At 52.8% G+C, this 16,997-nt stretch overlaps 1 protein-coding gene across 4 annotated transcripts in view; it reads right to left on the bottom strand.

The window, feature by feature from the left end:
• USP35 (ubiquitin specific peptidase 35) overlaps positions 1-16,997 on the bottom strand; it is a 44,482-nt gene that overhangs the window by 25,369 nt on the left and 2,116 nt on the right. For all 4 annotated transcript variants that reach the window (XM_034933436.3, XM_034933439.3, XM_034933438.3 and 1 more), the window contains exons 2-8: positions 10,995-11,677; positions 9,846-9,978; positions 8,177-8,306; positions 7,667-7,768; positions 7,093-7,251; positions 2,172-2,365; positions 583-676 (exon numbers count right to left, since the gene is read on the bottom strand). In XM_034933436.3, coding sequence (XP_034789327.1) covers positions 583-676; positions 2,172-2,365; positions 7,093-7,251; positions 7,667-7,768; positions 8,177-8,306; positions 9,846-9,978; positions 10,995-11,667 — 1,485 coding nt within the window. In that variant the 5' untranslated portion in view covers positions 11,668-11,677. The remainder of the gene's footprint in view (positions 1-582; positions 677-2,171; positions 2,366-7,092; positions 7,252-7,666; positions 7,769-8,176; positions 8,307-9,845; positions 9,979-10,994; positions 11,678-16,997) is intronic.

Raw genomic sequence — 16,997 nt, 5'->3', positions numbered from 1 at the left:
GAGGATGAGGTCCTCAGCACTCTGCCCTCAGGAATGTATTAATTCCTTATCACAGGCCGTTTGCTTTCCCCAGCAGCCACAAATGGAGACAGGAGCAGGTTCCTGATAAAAGGATGAGTTCACCCCGCTTTCCCTTCTCTCATGCATGCTCTCACACCCTGTGATGCCTTCTACCCACATTATAATGCAGCAAGAAGGCCGTCACCAGACACAGCCCCTCGATCTTGGGCCTCCCAGCTTCCAAAACTGAGAAATAAATTTCTTCATAAATCACCAAGCCTCGAGTATTTGGTTTTAGCAGCATAAAATGGACTATGGCAACACCATAATGCAATGGATGGACTGAATTGCCAAAGGGAAAGATTGGGCAGCACAACACGGAACAGGGCTCAAGGGGGCCCGCCTTCTCCTGCCCCAGCAGGGCACTAAATCAGTTCCATATGCCAGCCCGGCCAGGGGCTCAGCAACTGACATGGGAGATGACAGCCAGATGCAGGCAGGTCCTGGGGAAGGGAAAGGTGTCCATGTCGGGGCCTGACCAGAGCTGCCTCTCCACCCCCCTCTGACTGCCCCTACACTCACCTGGCTGTGTTCTAGGAAGCCAAAGAGCCACTGCAGCTTGGTCATCAGGGGCTGTGAGTTGTTCTCAGTCAAGCGGAGCACACAATGTCTGAAGCTTCAAAACAAAGCAGGGGCACCCAGGGTAAGCCATGGGCCCCCAAGTAGTCTCTAGTCACCCATGTCACAGGCAGCCCAGAGCCTCTAGGCCAAAGGCAGAACAGACATTTCTGCCCCAAGATGGGGCCAGAAGCCAGGGGCTGGGGAGGAGGAGCAGGTGAACAACTCAGCCTGGGGTATCTGAGGTCAGGAACACAACAATAGACATGTTTTAGACAATGAAGGGTACAAAGGTGACCCTTGTAGCCCCTTCCAGCTCTGAGACCTAACTTCAGGACTTAAAGATTCAAATGTCCTAAGGTCCTGTGGTCCCAGGATTCTAGGGTTAGGACATGCCACAGGATCCATGCCAATATCATCCCAGCCGCAGCAGCCCCTCGCACACCCTTATTAGCTGCTTCCCTGGGGAAAGGCATTCATCCACCTCCAGAGCAGCAGACTCTGCTCTGACCTGGGCCCTCCAATCGACTCCTACAGCCCCTGTCAGGGCCCTGGCCCCTGCCCCTAGAGCAATCTCAAGCTGTTCCCCTGCCTTCCAATGAGGGAGGCAGAGGTCAATGTGAGGAATACGCTAAACGAAGAGGACCCTTTAGGGATGGGTAGACTGGCTCCTAGTGGGAAGGGTCTGATCCTATAGGAGATAGCTCCCCTCCCTACACGAACATTCTCTGGAGCAAGCCAATTCCCAGGCCCCAGCTTATCTCCTGTTCTCACAAGCAGCTCTGGGTCTCAGAACAAGGTAAGTTCAGAAGCTGAGCGAGCACTTAGAAACATACACAGCATTTTAACATCACAACCACCATACAAGCACGTGACCGTTTTTCTAGTAAGTCGTTTTGTTATATTTTACAAAAGTAATATTCTGCAGCAGACTGGAAATTAGAAAAGAAAAACAAAACTAGTCCTTCACTAGGCATTTTGAGAAGAACGTGCACCAGCAGCACCTTAGAAAGACTTGGAGATCAGCTCCAATCTCCTCCCACTGAACCTGACGCTCAGAGAAAAGAAACTGACTTGAGGACATACGATAAGCCAGAATCAAAGCTTATTTTCACTGAATCAAAGCTGAAACTTTGATCTTTTAAGTAAGCCATAAGGTAGATAGGTGGCCATAGACTGTAAAGATTGTGTTTGTTTCATTTTAAAAGAGAGAGATGTCTAATACCAGGATGGGTGGCAGTTCTACTCTGGAAGACAAAATCCACCCCCACAGACTCTAGAAGAAAAGTCAGTGATGTCAGCCAACCCAGAGCAGACCCCACTTCCCAGTGCTGCCCAGCCCCTTAAGCCCCTTCTTGAGTTCCCATCCAGTCCTGACCTGCCTTGGCAATGGCCTGAGGCTCTCTGTCCCCACAGACCTCAGGGAATCATGCTGGCAATGCAAAGCAAGGCCCACCCTCTCCAACCCCCGCCCCCGACACCTTTCCACCTGTCATCAGGGAGCCCAGAGGAGAGAAGCAAGGGCAGACAGGGAATTCCAAAGCAGCACCTACTCAGACGCCATGAATAAGGCCTGAAGGATGCTGTTGACATAGCATGTGTTGCCCAGGTTGATGAGACCAATCTTGCCCGTGTCTGACTTGGCCATGAGCCGGGGATAGAAACCCGCCAGCTCGCTCTTCTGCGAAGTCCAGGCATCCTGCCCCAGCAGCTGCTTGATGCGGTCCTCATTGGGAACATGGAGGTCCTGAGGAGGGAATAAGCAGGCAGGCAGGATGGTGGGCACCAGGGTCAGCTCAAAAAAATACCACCTCTTCTGGGAGGCCTTCTCAGATACAGCCAACCCCAAGGCCTCCCAGGCACACCCCCCCACAGATGTTCCGGGGTGTGTGTCAACAGTCCCCTACTTCCAAACCCCTTCAGTTGACATATGGGCTGCCTCCATGGTCTTTCAGGTCATGACTGCCTTAAGGTGGCATAATTCCCATTTTATAGATTTAAAAAAAAATGAAGATTCAGACAGAGAAAATAATTGTCCAGGGTCGCTGTCAGTAACTGAAGAATATGCATGTTCTATAAAAGAGCTCAGGCAATGACAACCCTGGCCCACAGGCCAAATCCAGTAATGTCAGGATGTCAGTGCCACCCCCAACTCTGGTCCATACTAGCTGTCTGGCGGTGGTGAGGCTCTCTGATTCAGTTTCCTCATCTGTCAAGTGATGATACTCCTACCTTGTGTCAGTTTGGCATCCTACGTTTTCATGGTGTGGGCACACAATGATGTGCCCATGTCCACCTTTTACTTTTAGATTTGCACAATCAGCTTTCAAGAAGAGAGAGTCACCTCCCCAAAACTTGACCCTATAGTCAGGACAGTGGGTGAATCCCTGGGGTCTGAGGTATGGGTCTTGGTCCTTGGCATGCTTCCCACTCATTATCTGTGTCACATCAAACAGCAGCACCTAAGAATACCACCGAGCACTAGTTCTAATGATGCTAGAGATATCTTCCAAAGAACAACATCTAAGCACCACATCCTGCTACTTAGAGTTCAGCAACATTCCTAACAGTTCCTCTAGCCTTGTTCTTGTTTCCAGATCCTGGTCACAATGCCTTAGATTTGTCCAGGGCTCCACAGAGCTTCAAAACAGCTCAGCATCCAAAGCCCTCGTCTCCCCAGTGCACATCCTGTGGCTCCCACAGAAGGTCTTGCTCACCCAGTGGGGTTTAACACTTTTGCTCATTCACCTCCCAGGATCATTTATCGGATAATTTATCAGAGCAGTCAGTCACTTCTCACAGATGATTTAAACACACACACACATAACCAAGGAGATGCCAGCGGGAAGACAGATAAGATACAGGCTCAGTATCTGCTTTGTCCCTTCTTTTTTCTGTTCATGATACCCTATCTAATGCCCTCCTCACCTGTCCCTCCACCCCACAACATGAACGAATAGAGGCAAAAAGGCAGACAGAACCCCACATATCCGTGCACACGCAGAGAAGATGCAAAAATATCCATGCTAGGAACAAAATCAAATGCCATTATTCTCAAAGAAGGTAACTTTGTACTCAGGAAAATAAAAACTTCAAAATAACGTAAGAACCTAATAATGTTACTAGAAACTGATGTGTGATGGCTCCCTTGGCAAGTACCACAGGTCCCAAAGAAACCGCCACAACCTGATACATCTGCCTAAGTCAGAGAACTTTCCAGAACTTATTTACAAAGGCATATGTACAAAAGGATGTACTCATAGAACCCATGCGAAATAATTTTATAAGCAGTAAAATCCTATAATTTGCTGCCTTGCCTCTCAAACTGGCTTGTACCAAGGAGTGTTCGAAGCCACAGAACAAATGTGAAGCCATCTTTTCTAACATTCAAAGAAAAATATGGGCTGGGTACAGTGGCTCACACCTGTAATCCCAGTACTTTGGGAAGTCGAGGTGGCTAGATCACGAGATCAGAAGATCGAGACCATCCTGGCTAACACAGTGAAACCCCATCTCTACTAAAAATACGAAAAATTAGCCAGGCGTGGTGGCAGGCGCCTGTAGTCCCAGCTACTCAGGAGGCTGAGGCAAGAGAATGGCGTGAACCTGGGAGGCAGAGCTTGCAATGAGCCGAGATCACGCCACCGCACTCCAGCCTGGGCAACAGAGCAAGACTCTGTCTCAAAAAATATATATATGTAATATTAAAACATGTAAACATGTTTATAATTACGACATACATACTTGAGTCTTTGAGATAAAGTGAGGTTGTAGACAAACTCAGAGCTCATGTCAGGCTACTTTGGGTGAGTTCCCCTCTCTGACCTCAAGTACTTGGGTGGAAACGTTCGAGAAGCCCAGATCTAGCCGAGTGGTGCAACCTAGTTTTCAAGGCACTGCTCTGCTGATTTTTCTGATCTCCCTTCCCACTCACACATTACCACCAAACTAACCTCACACGTTCCCACTTCCATGCCTCCCCTCCGATGCATCCAGAGTGTCCTTTTTCAGTCCCCATACAGTAAGATCAAACTCCTGTATCCCTTCTCTATGAAGCTTTCCAGGATCTTCTCAAGGCGCAGGGTTGAGAAGGCGGGGTCCTTGAGAAGGACTGTATCTGTATCATCTTATAAAGCCTAACTCCCTGCCCCTACTGGTACAGGTATATGCAGACTCCCCTCATCCCCTGATCAGACAATCCATGGGCCCCTACTGTGCAAAGCCTGCATCTCACTCATCATGGGTTTTCCTCAGTGCCCGGGGCAGGGTCCCTCCTCTCTGCCTGCACCTTCATTACAGCATTCTCCTACAGTCCTGCTCAAACAATAACCCACTCATTTGCTCACAGACATCTACTAGGCACAAAGATCAAAAGGACAGGGTTCCTGCCCACAGAAGCTCACTGTTTCCTGTCTAGCAGGAAACAGACAGACCCAGCCACAGAATCTCCAAGCTTTCCTCCTACCTCCCTTTCGATGTAGAAACCCTTGGGCAACACACCTGACACAGGGAAGTCCTCCTCATCCACCTCCACTGTCGGGGGCTCATGACCTATCATGGCAGCCCCTTCCATTGTAAGTCAGCTTTGATTATCAGAAAGTTCTTTCTCGTGTTAAGTTTGAAAAACTGAGAAGATCCAAGTAAATAACGGAAGTTTTGTTTGTTGTATCTACCAACTGTCATTCATGCAGGATTGTTCCTTTGTGTGTTTTATACTTTTGGGACTATAAACTCATTTTCAGTAGAACTTTACCTTTATGGCCTGATTTATGTCTTTCTACCAGGTTACCCTTGGGTACTACAAGTTTATGACTACTTTTAATGTGGGGAAGGGCCACAACCCCCAAAATGATATGAATTTGAACCCCTAAATCCACATGAGAGCAGGCCACTGATTACATTTTTTTCCCCCAATCCAGAGCCCAGACGAAGCCAGAAAAGTTTCCCTGATGTCTATTTAAAACCATGTGCATATTTTTTCCTAGACCATTCTTTTGCTAATGGTACAACCTTTCTTGGGTCCTGGCTTTTAGTGGGCTTCTTAGTGCTAACTCCCTGCTGGGGATAGGCCCAAAGTCTGACCTCCTGTCCCTACCAACTCAAGTCCCTTTGTGACTGAGATTGGCCATCTCAGCCACGCACTTGCCTCACCCCAGAGGAAAAAGAACATTGTTTCTCACCTATCACTCTGGAATTCAGTTCTCTCTTCCTTTTTGGCCCCTGGGGACTCCCCCTTACTTTCTTGCAAGCTTAGCTATGTACTTAAAGTGATGTTTGTTATATTTTAACAAGCATTTCTAGCTGTTTTGTAGCAGGACACTTTTCAGGTTATCTCGTCTGCTGTGCTGCAGATGTAAAAGTCAGATCAAAGGTTCTGCAAGGGCCACCTACCTAGACCCCTTCACCCCACCCAACCTGCCTTCTCTATCAGGCAATGGGGAAGGGCTCTGCCATCCAGACTCCAGCTACATGTCTCACTACCTCTGTGACTTTGCACAAGTCACCAAACTTCTCCAAGTCTCCTTTTCCTCATCTATGAGATTGAAATGAACCGTATCATCTTTGTAGGTTTCTTGTGAGCATCAGAAGACAAAACATACAGGAAAATAATGTCAAGTGTAGCAGTAGCCACAGATGTTAGTCACTGTCAGATCCTAGCAACCTGTCAAGCCCAGCTTGATGAGGCCTCTAAGAAACTCTTTCTTCTTAGAGGCCTCATCTGTCTTCTCTAACTGGAGAAGATCTTTCCTTCCTCTGGTTTCTCACTGCTCTCAAGCCAAACCTTGTAGACATTTTCAAAAGCTGCTCCGACCAGAGTTTCTTGTATCCAAGTCTGTCACCCTCACTAGGCTGCGATCCTCTCAATGGAGGAGACTCCGTTTGCTTCATGCCCATGCCCCCAGTTCCCAGCCTGGGCTTGGTGCAGAGCAGGACATCAGTAAAGTCATGTGAACGACTGTAAATTATCCCTGGTCTGGAGTGCTCACAGTCTGGGAAGGGAGGCAGACAGACAGTGATAACATGTGACAGAGGGATGTACCAAGACTGTGGGAGCCCAGCGAGGCCCTAGCCCAGCCTGGTGGAGGGCATGGGAGTACTGAGAGTGATCAGGAAAGGCATCCTGAGGGAAGTAACACTAGAACAGAGACTTACAAGGTAAGCAGGAGCTGTCCAGGCAGAGCAGAGAAAGAGAACGTGTTTTAATTTCCATACTACACTGACAGAGAAGGGTTTATGGTTAGAGAGCACAGTGTGTGCAAAAGCCCAGAGCAGCCATGAGGCAGCCCAGCCCACTTGGGGAACGTGAGTGGCTCAGTGTGCTTGAGGCACATGATGGACCTGGGGAGGTGATGGGAGACAGCCAGGCACCAAATGACGGGGACTGCCACCAAGCTGTGGTATGGCCCGCTGGAAGGCCCACACTGGTACCTTTGTCAGAGTGGGGCAAGGCCCAAGTAGGGGACTGTCGCTCACCTTGATGGCCTCCATGACAGGCTCATACAGATCCGGGAAGCCCGGGAACCGGAACACCATGCAGTGGACCAGCTCCGCCAGCTGCTCCAGGCAGCTGGTCCCCGAGTTCGAGTCCTCCTTGACCAGAGAGGCCACCATGCGGGGGATGTGAGGGAGGAGCTGTGGGAGCAGAGCTGGGTCAGGCTCAGCACCAACCCGCCCACCTGAGACACGGGGCTGTGGTCCCTGCTGACAGCACGCAACACTCTCTGAGGTAGGGAGGCTTGCCCACCTGACCACTGTCCCCTGACCCAGATGGGGCTCTGAGCTCTGCAGGCAGGTGACTCCTTTTCCCAACAATATGATCTAAGACACCCTGCCTCAGTTTCTTCATCTGCAAAATAGGATGACTACTCCTCTCCTCACAGTCAAAGGGAGGCCAGAGCCCACGATCCAGCTGCTTGGCCTCAGCCAAGTGACCTGCCCCAAGAGCCCAGGGTCAGCAGGCAGGGCCCTTACCAGGGGCAGTAGGCAGGGCCCTTACCAGGGGCAGCAGGCAGGGGCCTCACCAGGGGCAGCAGGCAGGGGACCTTACCAGGTGGAAGGCTTCGTGGGAGTGCTGGAAGGTCAGGAGCATGTACTTGAGCACAGACAAGGCAGCTCCCCGGACGATGGGGTACAGCAGCTTAGAGAAAACCTAGAAGAGAGTCCCTGGTCAGGAGTCCCCAGGCTTGAGCTGCTGAGGCCAAGTAGAATCACAGGCCTGAGAGGGGACTCAGAGACACCCTAGAGTTCAAACCCCTGCAGAGGGATCAACACTGAGGTGCTCACAGACCGAGATGGACAGACAGATGGTGAGATGGACAGCAACATAGATTTCTGAGGAATGGATGGACAGACCAAAAGTCAGAAACACATACTTGGATGAGTAGTCAGGGAAACTAATGGGGAGAATCTGAGGCCCAGAGAGGGGCAGTGAATTCGCCCAGGTCACACAGCGAGCTTGGTGGGGAGGCCCAATGCTCTGACCTCCCAGACCTGCACCGCCCCTGGCAAGAGCCTAGTACAAAAGGCTGTAAGTCTGGGCTAGGACAGGGGCACCAACCTTCTCAATTTTGGTGAGCGAAACCTCGATCAAGATGCTGAACTTCTTAACGGCAGCCAGGCCCTTCAGCAGTGCAATGATCCACTTGTCAATATTCTTCCCCAGGGGCCAGGACACCCAGTCAATCATCCTGGTGAGGGGAGTGACAGTGACACAGGGACAAGGGACACCCAAAATGCTGGGGTGAGGGCAGCCCAGGGGCTATCCGTAATGTCCTGGGTTCCCACATTGACTCACGCCTGCAAAGGGCAGCCCCGGGGTCTGTGGGCTGAACCAGACACGGCTGGGAAATGCACAAGCCCAGCATAGCCACCTGCCAGACACTGAGGCTCCCAGCCCACCAAGAAGGGAGCCAGGCCCTCTCAGCACCCCAAGTCTCGCCCCTCCACACTGGGCTGCAATGCCAGAACAAGGCTTTCAGCTGCTTCTGCCTGGAAGGGCACTGCCCCTGGGCCAGAAGCTTTGGCTCCAGCAAGTCCTTGCTGTGTGACCCAGAGCAAGCCACTTCCCCGCTCTGGGCCTCAGTTTCTTCCTCTGTAAAATGGGGATAATACCTCCCTCAGAGGGTTCTTGTATGGATTAAAGGAGATAACAGCAGCTAACACTTAGGTCGTATTCACCGTTGAGCAAGATATTCCATCAGCTTTACATGTATCAGCCCCTCTGGACCCCACAACACAGCCTGCCTGTGCGGGCTGAGCACACAGCTGCCATGCAGTCAGTGCTGAGGAAAACAGCCTAGACTCAGCAGACTGTGCTAGAAAAAGACAAAACCATGACAGCAAAGTCATAACAATGATAACGGCGTCTCCCACAGCACAGTTCTAGACACGTTTCGTGTATTATCTTGTTTTACCCAATTTAATCCTCACAACAACCCTAGATGATGGGTTTGGTTATACTCCATTTTACAGTTGAGGAAACTCAAACAGAGAGGTTGAGTAACTTGTCCAAGGTCACACAGGCAAGAAGTGGTAGAGGCGGGATTTGACCTCTAGCAACTTACCTCGAGAGCCCACACTCTTACCCACTAAAGGCAAGGAATCCAGGAAGGCCCTACGAAGACGGTGGATCTGCACACGGGATGGAAAGAATGGCAGAGGGAGGCATGCCAGGTGGACGGGGTCTGCATAGGCAAAGGCCTGCAGGGAGGAGGGGAGCGGCATATTCTGGGACAACTGGACAGGCAGGTGCGTCTAGATCACAGGGAGGAGGACGTTCAGATGAGGTGGGGGATATGCAAGGACTCTGTGAGCTGAAAAGCACCCAAACTCTGCTTCCCATGTTTGCCCCACTCAGAAAGCACCTCGTGAAGCACTCTCACCCTCTTACCCAACCCCAAGGACGCCTGACAGCTTCTTATGCCACCACCCACCTCTGCTTTTACAGAGGGGGAAACTGAGGCTGAGAGCTCACTGGCATGTCCAGGGTCACACTGCTGGTACCTGGCCTGACAGCATCACTAGGGCAGGCTCTCTGTGTCCCCCACATCCAGCCCCAGGCAAGGCACAGAGCAGGGCTCAAGAAAGGATAGATGATGGAACACACATGAGGGCCTGGGCCCTCTGACTCCAAATCTAGCCCAGCGGCCCACCCAGGAGAAGGGGCTTCTGAGAGGAAGAGAGGGAGGGGCCCCAGCCCTGATCATGGCTCAGCCTCAGCATCCCACCTGCTAATGGCAGTCAGCATCTGCGAGTCTGTCACACTGTCATCATTGCTGAGGTTCCGGACAACACCATCCATGAGCTCCAATGGGAGGTGCTGGACCACGCTGGCCAGGGCGCTAGATGGTGGCTCCTCCTCTGGAACAGGGGACAGGGCTGAGCTTAGCAGGGAGGCAGGCCCCTCCCTTCCCCCAGCACACCATGCCCTGCAGGAGCCAATGAACCGGGCTGGGCCTCTAGGAAGAGCACAGCAGAGGCCACCTCCTCTCCTATAGCAAGCAAAGTCTCTGGTTCCACCTAAACTCACTCAACAAACCTTCACTAGCACAGCCTTGGGGCTACTCCTGTGCTGGCCACAGACGAAGCACTGATCAAGAGTGGGTTTAAGGGCAAGGCCTTTAGAAGGGGAAACACTGGCGCTAGAGAAGGTGGGAGGGCTGTGTGGACTGGAGGAAGGAGATACTCCAAGTGGAGCCATACAGAGGCCTAGATGAGAAAGACCATTTCCTTCTCGAAGTCTGTTGTCCTCAGTTCTTCCCCTGCCAGGTGCATTCCCTTCCTTTCCCCTGGAGAGGCTCATCACCAGGGAAGGCACACATCTGCTTTCACTCACTTGCACTGTAGTCTAAGTTCCACTGTTGTCAATGGAGGATCAAGATTTTACGTTTCTGAGTCTGCACAGCAGACTCCATCACCACTCCAGACCCTCACCTCTGCGTGCCCAGGGAACCTTGCCCCTGCTGCCAGGTGCCACCAATCTGTCAACTCCTGGCTTTAAAGTGATAGCTTCTATCAAACTCACCTGACCCGAAGACCATAATGACCCCCCCCCCCACCTCCCCCGCCCCAAATCCTGTGGCTTGCTCAACTTCCCGTTCCTCCCTCCGGCCAGGCTGACCCGTATCCTTTTCACACCAGTGTGCTCCTCCCTGCGTTTCCAACACCCACTGCAGGAGAGGACCCACAGCAGGTGCTCTAGACAGTTGTGTCACCTACATGAAGGCAGGCTGCAGCCCTCCACCTGAGCATTCGCCGCCTGGCACACTCGTGCCACACGGGCGCCCGCATGCAGAAATCCACACGTACAGCCACCTACCCAAGCGCCCACCCAGGACCTCCGCATGCCCGCGCTCCTGCCCCGGCCGCACACGCACCTGTGCAGGAGATGACTGCGAACAGCTCTTTGAGGCAGGGCAGGATGGCGGCGGGCTGTGCGCGCCACAGCTGCGCCAGGAGCCCGCTCACCTGCTGGGCCTGCTCTAGGAACTCCACGGCGCCCTCCTCGCCTTCGGCTGGGCAGCGGAAGCGGCCGAGGCAACGCACCAGCTGCTGGCAGAAGAGCAGGCGGTGGGGTCCGTCGGGCACACAGCGCGGGTGGCGAGCCAGCAGCCGTGCCACCTGCGCGCAAGCCGCGGGCCCCGGGCGCTCGCACACGGTGCGCAGCACCTCGCGCCGCAGCAGCGCGAACACCTCGTCGGCCGCAGGCCCCTCGGGCAGCAGCTGCAGACCCAGCTGCACGCAGGCGAGCGCGCGGGGGCCCGGGGGGCCGGCGCCACCCTGCAGCAGGCGCAGCACGCGACGCGCGCTGAAGAACTCGGCGAAGACGTCGGGGTGGTGGCGGCCGGCCACGTGCAGCAGCTGGCAGCCCACGCGGCGCGGCAGCTCCTCCGCGCCGCCCACGTAGAGGCGCGCGCCCAGCGCCAGCAGCGCCAGGCACTGCTCACGCTCCAGCGGCTGCCGCGCCGCCTCCAGCACGCGCCGAACCAGCCCCTGCTTCACGCTGACCGGGTATGACGACGTCACCACCGCCTCCAAGATCTTGTCCATGGCGCCCGCGCTGCGGAGGACAGGGAATGAGGTCACAGCCCGACAACCGCGGGGCTCAAGAGTTCCCGGTGCAGTCCCCGAGTGCTGAGACTTAGGGCAAGCAACTCAAACTTTCTGGACCTCAGTTTTCTCATCTGTGAAATGGGGCAAGGGCGTCATTTCACTGAGAGCTATCCTGATGAAATAACGCACAACACTTGGCACATAATAAATGCCAGGGGCCTGCGTGGTGACTCACACCTGTAATCCCAGCACTTTGGGAGGCCCAGGCAGCAGGATCCCTTGAGCCCAGGAGTTCAAGACCAGCCTGAGCAACAGCGAGGCCCGTCTCTACAAAAAACACAAACATTACCCAGGAGTGGTCACACACACCTGTAATGCCAGCTACTCTGGAGGCTGAAGTGGGAGGCTCGCTTGGGCCTGGGAGTTCAAGGCTGTAGCGAGTGGAGATCATCCCACTGCACTCCAGCCTGAGCAACAGAGACCCTGTCTCAAAATAAATTAACCCCAGGGACTTGTAGCTATGGTTGCTAAGCGCCTTTAATCGCACAAAGGCTACGTGAGCCTCCTCCCCATCCTTACCCCTTTGCTTCTCTCTCCCCAGACCTCCCTGGTGACCCTGTCCACTCTCAGGGCAGGTAAGAGCAGGATCTAGAAGCTGCTGTCCAGAGTCTCAGCCAAGTCATTTCCATGGGGGAGATGAGATGGGGCACACACAAAAAATCACACCTCTGTGGAGAAAGGGCAAGAGGCCCCAAGGGAGAACCGACAGAGGTCCCAGAATGCCTCGCACTCTTTCTTTCTGCCTCAACTCCCTGCTCCTTCCCCTACCCCTTGGCTAGACTCCACTTCGTGTGTGTGCTGTGCCTTCTGCCTGACACGTCCTTATCTCCTGAGGCCCCCACGACCACCATGCTCTCACACAACCAAGCAAGCGTCTTTTCCTTCAAAGCCTATCTAAAGCACCCGTCCTCAGTGAGAATAGCCCTGGTCCTCCAGGCCGGAATCCATCCCCCACCCTTAATTCCTACAATCAGCTGTGGCCTCTTGCATTACAGCTGGAATCAGTTAATGCTGGCGGGGTATGGGTCCCAGTCCCCTCCACCGAAGCATAGCAGCTCATCTCCGCGCTCCAGCCCTGCACACCTAGGGCTCTGCCTGCCTCAGCCCACACCGGCCTGTCACCCTTGGCTCACCGTGTGCCCTCTGCCCCTGGGCCTTTGTGTATGCTCTTCCCTCCCCCTGCAGACCTCAGCTAAAAGTCACTTCATCAAGGAAGCCTCACCTGATCTCCCTGCCTGGGTCAATCTCCCTTATTAAAAATTAGAACATCTTGTCCTTCTCCTTGGTAGCACTTGTCATGATTTCTTGATTGGGGTCAGCCTCCCCTCCAATGCTGTATATGGTTCTTGAGGGCAGCTTCAGGTTTTGTTCACCACAGTATCCCCAGCACCTAGCACAGTGCCCAGCAGACAGGCATTTGCTGGATGAGCAAATGCAGGGTGCAGTGTGAGTCATCTCTACCTTACTCCTCTGAGCCATAATAGCCTTCCTTCTGCCCTTCTCCTCCACCTGGCCTATTTCCTGAAGACTTTGTCCCACACCAACCCACTTTGAGCCCTCTCATGCAGGTTCACACGGGCACAGCTTGCTCTCTTAACATCTAACACATAATGCCTCTCCTGGAGCGCAGAACCATTTCTTTGCTTCGATGCCCAATCTAGGCAGGACCTGATATAAGACTCAGCACACAACAGGTGTTTAAACTTATGGGCTCAGTAAAAACTACTCTTATGCCTGAGAACTGGAGCTAGAGTGTGGACAAGCCTTAAATTTCTGGGATAATAAGCTGGAAAGTTTTATTCAGAATCACAGATATTCTGGAACCCCAACTATGTACTAGACCCAGTGAGCTCCCTGCTCTGTTCTAGTTCTCAGCTGTGACCTAACCTCCATTGCTGCACGTGTTACGATGCAAAGGGCCCATTTGTTTAAATATCTGTCTCTCTCACCAGGCTGAGCTCCACCAGGAAAGGGCCAGGGTTTATTAGTCTGTGGCTAGCATCTCTCATGCCAAGAGTGTGTGCCTCTTAAGAGTTCACTGTTGGTTAGAGGTTGTAACCATGGCAGACATCAGTGGTTCCCAAATCCTGGCCTGCTCAGAAGCCTCAGAATGCCTCAGAAGCACCTGGGCACCTGCTACAAGTTCAGATGCGGCCGGGCGCGGTGGCTCACGCCTGTAGTCCCAACACTTTGGGAGGCCAAGGCAGGCAGATCACTTGAGCCCAGGAGTTCAACACCAGCCAGGGGTGGTGGCGAGCCCAGGAGGTCAAGGGTGAAGTAAGGCAAGATCGTGCCACTGCACTCCAGCCTAAGTGATAGAGTGAGACCCTGTCTCAAAAAAAGAAAAGAAAAAGTTCAGGGTCCACCCTAAGCTTCCTGAATGAGGAAATGAGGGAAATGATGTGTTCGATTCTGGGTTTTTTTGTTGTTGTTATTTTTTGACTCTTTGAATGTGGCTCATCTGGGATACATTCTGGTTCCCATAAAGGTTACTTAGGCTCTCTGAGCTGGGCACAAGGAAGTTCTCAGAAAATGTCAACTCCTGTTGCTTCAGAAGCAAAGTCCTTGCCTTGAAGGAGCTTCCAGTCTGATGGGGGAGGCAGAAATGTTTGTAAGGGTGCCCCTGCAAGGTATAATCTCAAAAGGCCTATAAAGTGTCTTTAAAAACTGGTCTCCCAGCTGGGCACAGTGGCTCATGTCTGTAATCTTAGCACTCTGGGAGGCCGAGGTGGGCAGATGGCTTGAGCTCAGGAGGTTGAGACCAGCCTGGGCAACATGGTAAAACCCCGTCTCTACAAAAAAAAAAAAAAAAAAATTACATCAATTAGCCAGGCGTAGTGTCTCACACCTGCAGTCCCAGCTAGTTGGGGCTGAGACAGGAGGCTCACTTGAGCTTGGGAGGCGAAGGTTGCAGTGAGCTGAGATCACGCCACTGCACTCCAGCCTGGGTGACAAAGTGAGTTCCTGTTTCAAAAAAGAAAAAAGAAAAAAAAATTTTTTAACTCTCCCTTCAGCCCTGGTCCCCTTTCTAGGCAGTGCCTGTGACAAGGCAGTTGCTGTGGCCAACCTCCCCCACACAAACAGTCCATCCTCCCAGACCCCTGGGATGGCTAGTGGATTTCATATGCTTTCAACCCAGGATGCCAAGAAATCCTGGTACTCAGGCAGCCAAGAAGAAACCCTAATCCATGAGGCACTGGCATCATGTGTGAAGCAAGAGGGCATGGGGGCAGGCAGAAATGGAGTTCTGGAGACAGGGAAGACTCTGGTAGTAGAAAGAGTACTAGAAAGAGTAGAAAGAGTATCAGACTAGGAATGAGGAGTCCTACATTCTAGCCCTGACTCATTGTGTGACCCTCAGCAAATCATACCCATGAACCTCTTTTCTGTAAAATGGGGACAAATGCTATTAGACTGAACCGCATGAAACCGAATGATCAAATGTTGGCAATTTCATGTTGTTCTACCTAATACCACATAAGCCTGGCAGCTGACAGTTCAAATAGAGCTGCCCCATGAGAGCTCTGATCTCCAAGGCCAGCCGGCAGCCTCTGCTCAGTCTGTAGCCTGGCCACAGCAAGCAAGCCCTGCCCACCTGCCCCAACTCCCACGCAGGCAGTCTGAGGACAGCTGTCACCATGGTCACCAGCAAACCCACTCAATATCTTGCATGCACTCAAACAAAAGGGTTTTAGAGGCTTGCACCTCACCTGGCCCCAACAGGCCAGGGAAGGGAGGACAAGGCCAGCTATCCCACTGGCAGGAATGAAGAAAGTGAGGCTCAGAGAGAGGAACATGGCCTTGGCAAAGCAGGATTAGAACCTGCACTCTACCTCCCTCAGGAGGGCTGGATTAGCCTGCTAAGCCCCGGGTGAGGAGATGGCCTGTCCATGCTAGCTCTGACTCAAGAGACAGCTGCCCCGCACCAACCGCAGCAGCAAACAGCAGCCATGTCCTCCCCGAGGAGAGCCTGTGTTAAAAGCTGAAGACACAGGTTTTCTGCTTCAAAGTCATGGTGACCTTGGGTGAGCCCCTGCCTGGCTTCTTAGCCTTCTCATCTGGAAAATGGGGACTATTCCAAGCCTACCATTCACAGGGTTGAGACAAGGTATAAAAAAGATGAGGTCCTCGTTAACACGGTGAAACCCCATCTCTACTAAAAATACAAAAAATTAGCCGGGCGTGGTGGCGGGCGCCTGTAGTCCCAGCTACTCAGGAGGCTGAGGCAGGAGAATGGCGTGAACCCAGGAGGCGGAGCTTGCAGTGAGCCGAGATCGTGCCACTGCACTCCAGCCTGAGGGACAGAGCAAGACTCCGTCTCAAAAAAAAAAAAAAAAAAAAAAAAGATGAGGGCCGGGCTGTCATGAGTCTATTTTTGGGCCACCTGGCACTGATGGGAGACACAGACACTGTCAGGGAAAGGAGACAAGGAGACACGCACTGCTGATCCTGCTGATTCTCCAAGGCATTTCCTCCATTAGCCCTCCCTGCCACTTCGGTGTTCCCAGCCCCACCCAGGATCAGACCCCTTGACTTCTTGCCTGGACTAGTGCAGTAGCCTCCTAACCCATCTCCCAATTCCCTCCCTCAATCCATCCTCCAACAGAGGCATGTGTCCTAGAGGAGAACAGAGTCCAGGCTTCAAGTCTAGCCCAGCCACCATGGAGGTAGGTGTTCTTTTACCTCTGTGATCCTCGGAATGCCCAAATAGAAGGTGACTACGTGCCCACCCCTTAGCCTTTCCCAGCCAGCGCTGCTGCTCCTCCCAAGCCCTTGCCTCATACCCCTCGCCCTACTGGCATGACAGCCTGAGGGGCGTCCCAGCAACACCAGCACACTCCAAGGCACGCAGTGAGCACTCAGGAAAATCCCAATCCCTCTGCCAAAAGGCCCAGATCCCTTCACCTGTTCCTCTCGGATGACCCTCAACATTTCTGCCGAGTGTTGACTGATCTCTGCTCCTGCACAGTTGAGCCTGACTTATCTCCATCACCCCAAAGCACCCTGTGTGTGTGTGTGTGTATGTGTGTGTACACAACTCGTATGCTCAGCCCCACTGCCACGCCCTGGGCCCCCGCTCAAGCTTCATCATCCCTCCTTGGTCTCTCCAGATGCAGCATCGTCAGATGGAGCTTATTACACGGTAAGCACCATTCCGTCCATGCCCCTGCTCAGAACTCTCAACACTCTCCAGCCCCTTGGACCCAGAATAAGGTCCAAACTCCTGAGCCGGACATGCAAGCCCTTTCTGTGACACTCAGCTGATG

The sequence above is a fragment of the Pan paniscus genome, chromosome 9 (genome assembly GCF_029289425.2).
Source record: "Pan paniscus chromosome 9, NHGRI_mPanPan1-v2.0_pri, whole genome shotgun sequence".
Classification (NCBI taxonomy): Eukaryota; Metazoa; Chordata; class Mammalia; order Primates; family Hominidae; genus Pan; species Pan paniscus.
The sequence above is the reverse complement of the archived record's forward strand: the minus strand, read 5'-3'. Positions and strand labels throughout refer to the sequence as shown.